The 14,131-nt window shown below is 47.9% G+C and overlaps 1 protein-coding gene across 1 annotated transcript; it reads right to left on the reverse strand.

The window, feature by feature from the left end:
* Window positions 1-4,240: 4,240 nt before the first annotated feature.
* KLK7 (kallikrein related peptidase 7) lies at window positions 4,241-8,939 on the reverse strand. The gene is made up of 6 exons (XM_019425511.2): window positions 8,866-8,939; window positions 8,405-8,538; window positions 7,780-7,939; window positions 7,351-7,598; window positions 7,027-7,163; window positions 4,241-5,019 (listed from the first exon to the last, which is right to left on the reverse strand). Exons 2-6 carry the CDS (start codon window positions 8,475-8,477, stop codon window positions 4,864-4,866), a joined length of 774 nt encoding a protein of 257 aa, XP_019281056.1. The 5' UTR covers window positions 8,478-8,538; window positions 8,866-8,939; the 3' UTR covers window positions 4,241-4,863.
* Between the last annotated feature and the right edge of the window lie 5,192 nt (window positions 8,940-14,131).

The raw sequence follows: 14,131 nt of genomic DNA on the forward strand, positions 1-14,131 counted from the left end.
AAGTCTGCCCACCTCTGAGGTCTCACTGTCCACCTCTGTCCCCTCTGGCCACGGTGAGGGTGTCTCCACATCCGTCTCTCTCTTTCTCTTTCTGTTTCTCTCTTTCTGTTTTCCTGTGTTTCTTCCGCCTCTTTCCCCATCTTTTTCTCTGGATCTCTGTCTGTCTCTCTCCCTGTTCTCTGAGTCTCTGTTGACACTCTCCACATCTCTGTCTGCTTATCCTCCCCTGGCTTCCCCTGCATTTCCATGAGAAGCCTGTGCCCTTGCCCAGATGTGGGTTAGTTTAGGGAGACGGGAGGGTTTATGATGAGATTCAACATGTAGGGAGAGGCTGGGAAATAAGCAGGGATGCAAGAAAATGCGAGAGGGATGTGGGAGTGCAAAATGGGGGCTTTGGGTGTTATGGAGGGATCCAGGGGGATTTGAGGAGGTGCCTTTGAAGCTGGACCTTGAAAGTCGGGCCTGGGGTCAGGAGAAGCAGGGCATAGAGGCCTGGCTTGTGGAGGATGTGGGCTGACGAGCAAGAGTGTGGCTTCGGGGAGGGAAATAAAAATGGATGTGATGAGCACAGAGCATGAGAAGGAAAATAGGGACTTGTGGGCCGATCACTGGACATGAGGACAACTGGTATCAGTAATGTCCACCTCGGCACCAGCTTGGGCCTGGCACTGGGGGATGAAAGTCAACATTTGGCATTCAAAGTGCTCTCAGACTGCTCCCATGCTCCCAACCTCCTCCAGGCCCCTCACACCCACGTTCCCACTGAACTCAGCATCTTCTCAGAACCCACCATCCTCCCTGACAACCAGCTGGATCTCTCACAGCCCGACCCAGCACCTTCTCTCTCTGTTGGCCCCCTCCTCTCTATCCCCATGTTCCTGATCCCAGCTCAGACCTGCTTCTCGCCCACCTTGAGCACCACCCTGGGCTCTTCCCCCTTCTCTGTATCCTTCCCTTGACCCCAGAGGGGTCTTCCTGCGCCCAGAGCTGACCCTGCCCCTCTCCTGCTCATAGCCCTACTCTGGCTACCCCATCATCCCTGGGACAAAGTCCCAGCCCCTCAGCCAGGTGTTGGGAGACCCTTCAGCATCCAGGGCAGCACTGGTCAATAGAAATATAATGCCAAGTATACGTGCACTTTTAAATTTTCTAATAACACACTTCTTTTTTTTTTAAATAGTAAAAAGAGGGACATCTAGGTGTGGCTCAGCCGGTTGAGCATCCAACTCTTGATTTTGGCTCAGGTCATGATCCCAGAGTCGTGGGATCGAGCCCTGCATGGGGTTCCGTGATGAACATAGAGTCTGCCTAAGGTTCTCTCTCTCTCTCTTTCCCTCTCCTTCTGTCCCTCTCTCCTGCTTGCTTTCTCTCTCTAAAATAAAAAAAAATTAATTACGGGCACCTGGGTGGCTCAATGAAGCGTCCGGCTTCGGTTCAGGTCATGATCATGTGGTTCGTAATTTCAAGCCCCACGTCAAGCTCTGTGCTGACAGCTTGGAGCCTGGAGCCTGCTTCAGATTCTGTGTCTCCTTTCACTCCGCTCCTCTCCTGTTTGGGCTCTGTCTCTCTCTCTCTCTCTCTCTCTCTCTCTCTCTCTCTCAAAATAAATAAATATTTAAAATTTTTAGAAAATTAAAAATTAAAAAAATTTTAAAATAAATAGTAAAAAGAAACAAGTTCATTTTAATATTTCATTTAACCCAATACATCCAATATTGCCATGTGAAATCAAAATAAGAACATGTTTAAAGATAGTTTGCCTTCTTATTTTTTGCGCGGTGTTTGGAATCTGATGTGTTTTTGCACGGTGTTTGGAATCTGATGTGTCTTTCCCTTACAGCACATCTCATTTAGAACTTGCCACATTTCACAAGTCAGGAGCCACCGTGGTAAGAAACCACCACATTGCACAGCCCAGCTCTGCCCATGGGTCTCGTGCTCCAGCCATGAAGATTGCTCTCTCACCTCTGGGCCCTCACCCATGCTATTCTCCCTCTCCAAATGCTCTTCTCACCTTCCCCTGGCCACAACTTGTCTTTCAAGTCTTTGCTTAGATATCACCTCCTTCAGGAAGCCTTCCCTGAACACCTTCCAACTTCCACTCCCTGCACTTGGGTTAGTCACTCTCTCACCTAGGTTCCCACAGCAGGTGCCTCCCCCAGGTCACCTTGGACCGTAAGCATCTGGATCCACATCACCCCCCTCCCCCACTGGATCATGAGCTCCTTGAGGGCAGGCACTGAGGCTAAGTCACCCCTGTGACTTCAAGTCAACAAGTGCCCTCACAGGACCTGGCCCAGAGGAAGCCTTAGAAAATGTTGATCAAATGATTAAATGACTTCATTACACCCACTCCCATTTTACAAAGAAGAAACTGAGGCTCAGAGAAGGAAGTTAATTACTCAACATCCAACACCCAGGAAATGGTGGGGCCTTTTGGATTGGAACTCAATTTCCAACATGGCGGTAGACATGATCCACCTTTTGGCGCTCCCACTGGGTGTACCTTACCGGAATAAGGGATGGGAAGGCTAGGGGGAGTTGTTGAGAGAGCCTCGTGGGAAAGGAGGGAGGTGATAGGCGGTGTGGAGCTCCACCTCTAAGAGCCTCTAGAAGAGAGATAATGAAGTCCCCAACTGCAGGCATCTGCCAGTGACCTTTAGGATTCTGCCCTCTCTGTGTGCCACGCATCCTTATGTACAGGATGTTTTTCTCCAAATTGACGTGCTCTGCAAAAGTCTTCAATAAAGAAAACGTGTTACAAGAAAACTTTGAGAATGTAAGCAAGGAAAAAAGTGCCAGAAATTACAGACAATAAGACCCAATGAGGCTTCAACTGATGGCTTATTCCGTGTTAGGCACTGTTCTAGCACTTTCTGAATATTAAGTTTATTTAATCTTCACAACAGACCTGGGAAATAGGTGTTATTTCTCTCACTTCAAGGATGAAGGAAGAGGAATGGGGAAGTCATGTGCAAATAGCTTGTAGGGGCTGGAATCCAAGAAGCCTGGTTCTGGAGTCAGTGCCTTTGTCTACTATGCTGAGCTGTCTGTCCAAAAAGAAAGGAAGTAATTTTTTAAACAATCCAACAAGAGCACTATCTCAAGTCATTGCAAACGAACCCACCCCCACACTTGTATATGGGAGCTGCCAAAAGGGAGGGCCAGGTGTCTCCAGGCTGATTTAGTGCAACTTCGAGGTTTCATTACTTTTTAAACTTTAGATCGAATATTGATTTGGGGCAACTTGCCTGGGAGAGGAGAAGTTGATGGATCTTCATGGAGGATGGTGGCTGGAAACCCTTGACATTCCTTACTTAAACTTGACACTGATACAGAGGCAGGAGGGGCCAGGGGACACCTGGGTCTGAGGGGAGAGGTGCTGGAGGCAGGGATGCTTAGGTCTGAGGAGGGGTCTGGACTCCTGTGATTTCTGCAATATGGGGAGGAGTAGGGGAGTTGGAGGCTAGGAGAGACTTGCCAAGGAGATGAGATGGGGAAAGGAAGGATCTGGAGGACAGTGGCTCAGAATTCTGGGGGAGAAACTGGCAAGGAGGCAGGAGGGTGAGCCTTGGGCTGGAGAGGATCCCTCTGTCAGCAGCGTCTGAGGTGTGATTGCCCAGAGAGCCTTGGATGGCATGAAGCCAGGGGCATGGCCAGTCTCTGAGTCACAGGGGACTCCTCCCTCCTCTCTTCCAGAGGTCCCTCCCCTGCCTTCTTTGAGAATAGGACCTCACCAACCCAAATTCCCTCCCCCATCTTCCTCTGGCACCTGGGATGCTGGCTGCTCACTTTGGGTGGGCTCTTGGGGGACTCAGGTGTCCCATCCCCCCGCCAGCCCTATCCTTCCCGAAAACTTCCTTCTTTCCTGGTTTGCCACCTGTGACATACTCAGGAACACTTTCACGTCCTTTCCACCCCAATGAGGTAGGCTTATTCTCTTTTTCCTCTGCCCTTCCTTCTTCCCTCTTGACCTTTTCTTGCTCTCTATCTCTCTGTCTCCCCCATTTTACAGATGAGGAAAAGTAAAATCTGGGAAATGGAGAGAAACAGGTCACTAGGCAGGGAGCAGGGCGAGGGCTCAAAATCAGATGTGTCTCCCTCTCTTAAGGGTCCCTCTTCCCCAGCCTTAGATCTTCAGAGCTTTTCCACCTTTGTTTGCATGTTGCAAAAGTGCACACCCACAGAAAATAAATGGAAGGAAGGAGGCACCCTGTAACTACCACTGAATGCAGGTTAGTACATGTCTTTTCAGATCTTATTCTGTGACTATTTCATTTCACATGGCTAGAGTCACATACACATATTTGTATCTCTTTTTTCATGTTCCATCATACAACACAAACATTCTTGAATAACACTAGCAATGCTGCAAAGTTATTATCCTTAACAGCTTCCTAACATCCTTGTCCCAAACGGGCCTATTATTGATCTAAACAATCCACTGATTTGGGACACGTTCAGTGTTTCCACTGTTTTGCCAGGATACTGTTGTGATGAATTCAAACCTTGCTCCGCAGTTGGATTTTTCGTTTATTTTTTCAGTAATATCTTTCTAAACCAGAATCACAGGGTCAACGGTGGTAACTAAGGGTCTCAATTCACCTTGCCAAACTGCCTTCCATAAAAATTGCATGATTTACAGTTCCGCTGGTTAAGAGTGCTGGTCTTTACCAATACTGAGGTTTTTGTGTGTTAGGCCTTTGTTAATTTGATTGGTTTACAGACATGGCATATTGTTGAGGTTGTAATATGTCTTTGAGGAAAGGTAAGGTCAAATAATGACCACAGTTCATCACATCCTTATTTCTGTAAATTTCTTGTTCCAGGAGTATAGATGAAGAGATGGGAGGTATGCAGAGATTAGCCATGCCTTCTCATGGTCTCATTTATCCACTTGAAGTACTTGCAGACTTGGGTATAGACACCTGGGTCATTGGGTTGGCCACAAGGGAAAGTTCCCCAGGACACCAGGCCTTGCAGGGTACCTTTGCACATCAGTGGTCCCCCTGAGTCACCCTGGAGAAGAAAGAGCAGATTAGCTTTGGTTTCAGAGCAACCACCACAGACATGTCCACAGTGTGTAGTTATCACGTCTCTGTCCTGCCAGACCATGAACTTCCACTCTGGCCAATGGGAAAAGACTCATGGTCTCCGGGGACCAGTGGGAGAGCACAAATTAGTGCTGTCCTGGAGAGAACCAAACGGCTATCTGAAGACATCGACTTGTGCCCCAGCCAAAGGGACCAACCATTGGGAGGTGAGGGAGCTTCCAGAGGTTAGAGTCCCACTTACTTTCCCCTCGTTAAGGACTCTTCGCCAAGCCAGAGGGAGAAGGAGCATCGTCTCCAGAGAATGGATACATGCCCCTTGAGCATGAAAGGGGAACAGGGGCAGGGCCAATGACATAATTCACAGACCGCAGTGCAATATGAATATGCAGCCCCCTTGTTCAAAAATTATTAAAAGATTCAAGACAACAACAGAAGTGCGTTAAACCATGTGCGGGACTCTCCCGAGTGTGGAGTGAAGCCCTGTGCCACTGCACAACTTGCATATTCATGAAGCCGGCCCTCACTAGGGAAAAAGCCCCACCCCCTGCCACTCTCTAGGACATACATCCTTTTCTCATCACCGCCCCCCCATCTCTAACACTCACCACCCCACTTCCCCTGAAAACTGACTGTACCGATGTGGGCAAAGAGAGTGGGGGTACAGAAAGAAGGGTGGAAAGAAGGCAGAAGGAAGAGGGGGACAGAGAGGAAGAAACGTAGGGGGTGGAGCAGAGATGAACACAGGTAAAGACAGGTAAATAAAAAGAGTGACAGCGGCAGACAAAAGAGAGAGAGAGAGAGAGAGAAGCAGAGAGAGAGAGAGAGGAAGATGGAAGGCGATGACATTTAGAGACAGAGAGGAGGTTATAAAGATGATGAACAGGGTTCCTGGGTGGCTCAGTCAGTTAAGCATCCAACTCTTGATTTCGACGCAGGTTATGATCTCATGGTTCCTGAGATCAGGCCCCATGTCCTGTGCCTCCTGTGCCTGTCGGCACAGGCTCAAAGCCTGCTTGGGATTCTCTCCCTCTCTCTCTCCCCCTTCCCTGCTTTCTCTCTCTATCTCCCTCAAAATAAATAAAATAAATATTAAAAATAAAAAGATGAAGAAGGGGGAACAAAGAGGGAGGGGAGATAGTTCCTTTCCTAAAAAGTAGGACCGGGATAAGGTGGACAAGACATTAGCACTGGGCACAAAATCTCAATAATTGCACTAAATAGTATTGTAATGCAATACTTAAAAAAAAATGAAATTTGGTATGAAAAAGTCCATGCTGAGCACAGTATCCCAACTTTAGATAAAGACAAGGTCAGTACAGTGCTATGCTGCATCATTACTGGAGACCGAGGCAAATGAATGATTCAGTAAGACTGATTGCTCTTTACTGAAAATTCTGATATTTTGCTCATCATGGACTTTTTGTATGGATTTTATTTATTTTTTAATTTTTTTAATGTTTATTTATTTTTGAGACAGAGAGAGAGAGAGAGAGAGAGAGAGAGCATGAGTGGAGGAGGGGCAGAGAGAGGGAGACACAGAATCCGAAGCAGACTCCAGGCTCTGAGCTGTCAGCACAGAGCCTGACGTGGGGCTCGAAATCACGAACTGCAAGATCATGACTTGAGCCGAAGTTGGACGCTCAATCGACTGAGCCACCCAGGTGCCCCTGCATGGATTCTAATTTTGTAGAATATTGCATTAGTAGAATATGATTTCTTTTGGCATCCACTTGAAGTTTGGGCTTGAAGCCAGTGCCTCACTTGCCTGTCTCAACATCATCTTTCCCACTGCCATTCTGCCCCATCCCCAGGGTCATGCCAGCCTCCTGGGCTCCCACTACTGCCCCAGCAGAGAACAGGATAGAGAGAGCTAGGAAAACTGGCCCTCGGGTGGGATGGGGTACAAGGGAAGGTTCGGCACCAGGGTCAGGTGCACAGATTCTGTATTGTGGGGACGACACGGGAGTCTCACATTGCAGGCATTGGTCTTGGAGTTGGGGATGCCAGCACACAGCATGGACTTTCCCAGCAGGTCCTTGTAAACCTTCTTGCAGTCCTGGGAGGAGATGAGTCTGACATCTGTGCACATTAGCGTCGATGGAAAGGTCACTGGTGGAGAGAGGGGGTGGTCAGTCAGAGGCCTGGACCTGGGGCCCCCAGAGTGCTTGGACCCTGAAGGAAGATGGGGCTAGAGGCTCAACCCTCAAGTCATGAAATGGGCCTGACTCCTTGTCTCTGGGGTCCGAGTGAGGAGGAGTCAGGAGCCAGGGCTCTTGGGTCCCTGAGACAGCCTTACCATCCGGGCTGGTGGTGGTGCCCCAGCCAGAAACGGTGCATGTGGTCCCAGGGGGTTCACAGTGGGAGGACAGCTTGACTTTCCTCACACTCGACGACAGCCTGGCTTGGTGATCCAGCTTCACAAGCATGAGGTCATTAACATGGGTCTGAGTGGAGTAGCCAGGGTGGCGGAATGACTGTGTGGCCCGGATCTTCTGGGCTCTCTTATCACCCAGCTGATCACTGCCCATGTGCACCTGGTACTCACTGGGACGAGACAGTGGCATTCAGAGAGAAACTCTGTCATTGGGAGAAGGGACAGGGACCTCAAGGGAAGCAGACAGAGACCCCAAGAGAGGAGGAGAGAGACCCAGAAGGAGGGGGACCGAGACCCTGAGAAAGGGGGACCGAGACCCAGAGAGTGGGTTCCACAGTCCTTGCCACATACCTCATCTTGCAGTGGGCAGCGGTGAGCACCCACTGCTCATTGAGCAACACACCTCCACAGTGAAGCTGATTGCCCCGGAGCAGGGCCACCTGCCAGGGTTGGGAGCCTCTTGTACATGGGACTCCATCAATAATCTTCTCCCCACTCTTGTCACCCTGGGCTGGATAGAGACATGGAGGGAAATGTGGGTAGCGAGCATCAAGGGGGCTGAAGAGGCAGCTGATGGTTTTGGAGAGAAAGATGGAAAGAGACAGAGAGACAGGAGAATGCAGAGGTGGAAATGGAGAACAGTGCAGAGAACACAGGACATGGCGGTGGAGAGAGACAGAGGGAGTCTGCTCAGAAACCCAGGAGAAGCATCTTGTCTGGAGGCAACCACTGAAGCTTATGGGAGCAACACTGAGTGCAGGAGATGGCCTGGAGGGCACAGAGACCCCAGGAGTCAGAAGGAAGCAGGAAAAAAGAGGGCAGGAGGCAGAAGAGTCTTGTTTTCCTTGGGCAGAAGCCGCTGCAGGGGGAGGGTCCTGACTCAAGGAGTCCTTGGAGAGAGAGGGCCCTGGGAAGGGTCAGTGGGCATGGAGGGAGACTCCAGGGGTGAAGCCAGGCCTCCCAGTTCAGCACTCACCTTCTTGTGCAGCAGATCTCAGGGCTAGAGACCACAGTAGGATCTGCAGGGGCAAGAGAAGGGATCCTGCCATGGTGGCCTCTCTGAGCCTCGCCGGGGGCTGCCAGGCAGAGGAAGGGCCTCTTCTGCTGGGACTGGGGAGGACAAAGAGTTCAAGAAGCAGTAGTCCAAGCCCCCAACTCTCCCCCAGCAGACCCAGGGGTCTCGGCCCCAGCCCTTCCTCCCTCAGACCCAGGAGGCCAGGCCTCCAGACCTCCCTTCTCCTTGGGACACAGGAATCTGGGCTCCCATCCCTCCCCATCTACAAGTCTAGGTCCTCAGTTCCTTTTTCCCTGACAGACGCCAAATGGCAGACTTCCAGCCCCTCATCCCTCAGAACCGGGACTCCAGGCTCCTCCTCCCCTTAGGAGCAGGAGCCAGCTGCCCAGCCAGCCTCATCCCGCACCCCAAACGATTCTCACCTCTGGAGGGTCTGATGTGATCTCGGCTCCAGACCAGGAGCCAAGCGTGTCCAGCCCTGTGCAGGGTGGCCCTCTTATACCACCTCCACCCCCACGCCCGCCCCCAGCGCCCTGGGGTGCAGGTGGAGCCGGCTCTGAGACACCCCCCTTCCTGTGTTCGCAGTTATCTCGAAGCCCTGAGGCGGCTAAAGCAATTGGCCGCACTCAATTCTTTCTCCACCCTCCCTCTGGAGGCCTGGGTCGGGCGGTACCCAGCCAGTTCGCCCCCGCCCCTTCTGGTCCGACGTCTGACGTCTCTCGTGGCCTGGCCTGCCGCTGGAGAGACCAGGTGCTAGCTCTGAGGGGGGCCACGGGAGCTGGAGTCAAAGGAGGGCTGAGCTCTGGGATTGGCCTCCTCTGGGGCCATTTTCTTGTCCTTGTTCCCCCTCAGGGGCGACCTACCCCCAGTGCCCTAATTCTGACCAGCTTGTGGGAACCTGTCCAGTCTGGATCCTAGTGGTGCCTTTGAGCCTGAACCCACTCCCAGCCCTGATATAGGGATATGAATTAAAAAGAGAGTGTTTTCCCTAATCCCACCCTACTAAATGCTCACTGTTATCATCGTATACATAGATTTCTATCATACTATGTATTTATAACAAAAAAAAAAAACAACAAAAAACCCTGTACTAGGCATTCCATAATATAACTTTTTTTTCCTCTGTAAAATGCCTTGAACAATTTTTCCTGGTAGTTTATTTAGATAATTTCCTCTTCCTTCCTTCCACAGATAGTATTCCATTCTATGATTGTACCATGATTTATGTAATGTGTTTCAAACTGGAGTATATTTGGATAGTTTTAGTTATAATAATGCTGGGATGAACTAACTTCTTTGTACATTCATCTTTGTTCCTTGTGTTTATTCAAGTATCCTTTGGACATCTACTCTGCCAGACACTGTTTTGCTCCTGGGGACACAGCAGTCAACAAAGCAGACAAAAATTCCTTCACAGAGGCTCTCTTAGCAGGTGGAGACCATGAATACAAAAATAAGTACATAAAATATATTGTTTGTTAGGTGGTGGTAAGTGCTATGCAGAAAAATAAAAACAGGAAGAGGGATAGGGAGTTCTTGTTTCTCTCCACTCTCGAAATCCCTAAGGTTATATAGTTGGGAACAATGATTAGAAAGACTCCCATGTGAAGGTGACATCTTAGCAAAATCCTGAAGATGATGAATGGATCCACGTAGCAACTTCTGGGTAGTGAGTTCCAGGCAGAGCAAACATGCAGGTGTGAGACTAGAATATTCTAACGGGGAAGACATTTTGACTGGAGCTGAATGACCAAGGGAGACAAGGTCAGACCATGAGATCAGAGACATAACAGGACTCAAAGGACATAGAGTCTTGAAGACCAATGTAGAACTTAGGCTTTTACTTTAAATGAAATGGGAACCATTATTTGATTATTACTTGAAGGCAAATTCCTAAAAGTGGAATTGCCCCAACTTCCAAAGCAGACCTCCAAAATGTAACTGGTTCCTCAGCTATCAGCCCAAATCTTATCTGAATGCCAACCCCAACTCTATTCTACCTTTGTCCCATAATAGGCATTATTGTTGCCTACCCAAGCATTCACTCTTTCTGCCTTTCTATGAGCACCCCAATTTTGATTGGATAATCTTTCATCCTTACACTTTAGTGCAGTAAAGCACCAAACATGAAACCCATACTCTGCTTGCCAGTGACTGGTTTAGACACGGACATGAAAGGCCATCCTGGCCAATAATGAGAAGATCATTGGGGCACTTCTAGGAAAGACTGTCTTATTTTCAAAAGTGACACCTGAAGAGTTCTCTTTTCTTCTGCCAGATGATGTCCCTTTTGGATGTAAGTTATGGAACTGTGGCAGTTCTGCTGGAACCACGGAGAGAAACATCTGGCAGACCAAGCCAAAACAGTGAAGATGGCCAAAGAGAGAGATGGGGATAAATGGGGTCTTTAATGATGTCTCTAAGCTAGTGAATTAACCAACTATGGTGCTTCTTCATCTTGTGACCTCTTCAGGTTTCCTATCTGATTTGGAGTTTTTGGTTCCTACAGCCAAAATCTTCCTTAATAAAACCTCAACGTTAAATTCAAATCTGATCCCAAACCATGAATCCAAACCCAATTGTAACTTGAATCTGTATCTTGAAGCCACAGTAATCAACAAACCCAGTCCTGCCTCCAATCCTAGTTCTCTTTCCAGCCCTCCTTCCACATTGCCTTTCAGATCCAATCCTTCATACGTATTGAGCACCATCTATATACACAGGCTGGGCTAGATGCTGAGGATACTATGGTGCACAAACCTGGACAGAGTTCCTTCTCTCAAGGAGCTGGAAGTCTAGTGTAAAATAAAGATGCATAATTCATAAACAAATGTAAAATTACAAGTCCAATGTGTGCTCTGAAGGAAAGCATTTCCTGGAGACCTTGACCCAGGAAGTGGCAATGAGCTAAGAGTTGAAAGAATAGTAAATTTTAACTAGAATAAAATGGGAAGGGATTGGAGAGTATATCATTTAGATGAAACTGTATGTGCAAAGGCTCTGAGATGGAAAGGAGTCATGGATGGAACTCAGAGACAGGGAGTTGGCTGGAACCAGATGGTAAAGAACATTGTATGTCATGGTGAGTTTGACTTTATTCTGTAGACAATGGTGAACCACTTGGACTTCAGTCACAGAGTGACATAACAAGATTTGTGTTTGCAAAATGTCACTCTACCTGCTATATGGAGGATGGATTTTAAGGGGATGTAGACACATAAGGAGACTATTGCTATAATCCAGATGAGAGATGATGGTGACTTGGATAAGGCCATTTAGGAGGTGAAGATGGAAATGAGAGAATAGATTCAATATGTGCTCAGAGAAGAAAATCAATAGGCGTTAGGCATGGATTAAATGGATGTTGTGGTGTGAGAGACAGTTGTTAAGACTTCAAGTCTCCTGCTCGATGGATGATGGTGCCATTGAGAAGGCCTGATCAGATATGATCAAGTGCTCATGAGAAGGTGAGAAAGACCTCAGTCACTGGCTTCAAGCACAATTCTTACTGACACAGTTCACAACACCAATTTTTTTTAATTTTTTTTTTAATGTTTATTTATTTTTGAGAGAGACAGAGACAGAATGTGAGTGGGTTAGGGGCAGAGAGAGAAGGAGACACAGAATTCAAAGCAGGCTCCAGGCTCTGAGCTGCCAGCACAGGCCTGATGCGGGGCTTGAACCCACGAACCGAGATCATGACCTGAGCCGAAGTCAGACACTCAACCGACTGAGCCACCCAGGCACCCCTTGCAACACCAATCTTGACACAAACCCGAGTCTTAACCTGAAACCTCAGTTCATACCCAAACCTAACCCTCAATTCTGCTTTATCCTTGTCCAATTCTAACTTACTTGACCAAGTCCCTGACTCCAAATGTTAGCTTGAGCTATGGCTTACACCTCAATCAACCATAAACCTTGACCCAAACCCTGAATCCCTAACCATAAACCAAACTCAACCTTGACCAAAACTGAATGTCACCATAGCCTCAGTCCCAAGCCTGACCCATGCACAACTATAGTGCCCATCCCTGTAATATTCCAGAAGGCCCACACTGACATATTCTCCATGAACTCACCCCCAAATCACACTAATCTTAACACTCTGGCTCCACTTCCAGCCCTATTCTCCTCTTCAACCCAATTTCTATCTGAAATTCCATATTAATTTCCATGCCCAACTCCTTTCCCCACCCCCGCCTTCATTTTCCCAATCCCACACACCACCTTGACTCTTTGTTTCATACAAGTTCTAAAATAAGGTCTACCAACTAACACCATACTAATATTGATCCTATACTGACTAAATTCAAGCTAAGTCCCCAAACTTTCTACGACACTTACTCTCATCAAATCCAAAATGAGACCCCAGAACTCAGACTCCTGATGTCACCAATTCCACAGGAGGACCCTGGCCTTGAGGGATGTCAGCCTTCCTGACTTGGGCTCCCAAATCAAGAAGGAGTAGACCCCAGGCCACTTAACCTCATAGCCCTGTGAGTCAGTAATCTATCTTTCTCTCTGGCTTCTTAAGGAGGGAAATTTTAGTAAGACTTCCAATTTGTCATTTAGTGCCTAAATATTTATCCCTGGATTCTCTCTTCAGCTCCCTGCCGCATCAGCATTCTGTCAGAAAGAAGAAAGCAGCCCCATTCCTCTGGAGCCCTGTTATTCATTCATACATCCCCTGAACTTCTCCTCTGTTGTGCTCTGAATGTCTGTCTTTCTGTGTTTATTTAATCTGATGTTGTTGCTAAACACCTAAACATGAGCAGAAGGAACAAACCTGATGTTCATACCCAGCCCACACCAGGGAACATAGGAGGTACTTAAATAAATACTAGTATACTAGTTTGCAAACCACTGTCATCCACAGATTTGCCAACTGTAGACTGTCTTTCCTTAACCCCTGAGCCATTCAGCCATGTGGTGTGAGAGAAAGAACTTGGCCTCACAAGTCAGACCAACCCAGGTGTGAATCCTAATTGCCAGTCCTGTGATTTCAGGTAAGTGACTTCATTTTTTCTGAGCCTCACTTTGCCTTTCTTTAAAGCGGGGAAGAGGGCCCCTGGGTGGCTCAGTCGGTTAAGCGTCCGACTTCGGCTCAGGTCATGATCTCGAGCCCCGCGTTGGGCTCTGTGCTGACAGCTCAGAGCCTGGAGCCTGCTTCGGATTCTGTGTCTTCCTCTCTCTCTGACCCTCCCCCGTTCATGCTCTATCTCTCTCTGTCTCAAAAATAAATAAACGTTTAAAAAAATAAAATAAATAAAGTGGGGGAGAGAAAAATTTACTTCTCAAGGCAAACGGGAGGATTAAGTGAAATTATTAAAAGAAAATGGACATACACACAGCATATGCTGAGTTAATATTAGCTTCCTTACCCCATCAATCCAGAATGAAGCAGCTTTCATTTCTTGTGTACCTGCAGTGTGACGTGCCTGGCACTTCTCAGAACTCATTTTTATTTCTCACATGGGTCCAAGTTAGGACTGTCTTCCCCATATTATAGATGATAAAATGGAGGTTTAAAAGAGGTTCGACCACTTGAGCAAAGTCATATAGCTAAGGAGTCAGAAGAAGCAGAATTCAAATGCTGAGGATTGCCCATAGCATTATGATTGTACAAACCCACACTCTGAGAAGAAAATTTTCCTGGGATACTGTCACACACCCTGGAAGTTTTAT

The sequence above is a fragment of the Panthera pardus genome, unplaced genomic scaffold, assembly GCF_024362965.1.
Source record: "Panthera pardus isolate Hobbes unplaced genomic scaffold, ASM2436296v1 HiC_scaffold_18, whole genome shotgun sequence".
Lineage (NCBI taxonomy): Eukaryota > Metazoa > Chordata > Mammalia > Carnivora > Felidae > Panthera > Panthera pardus.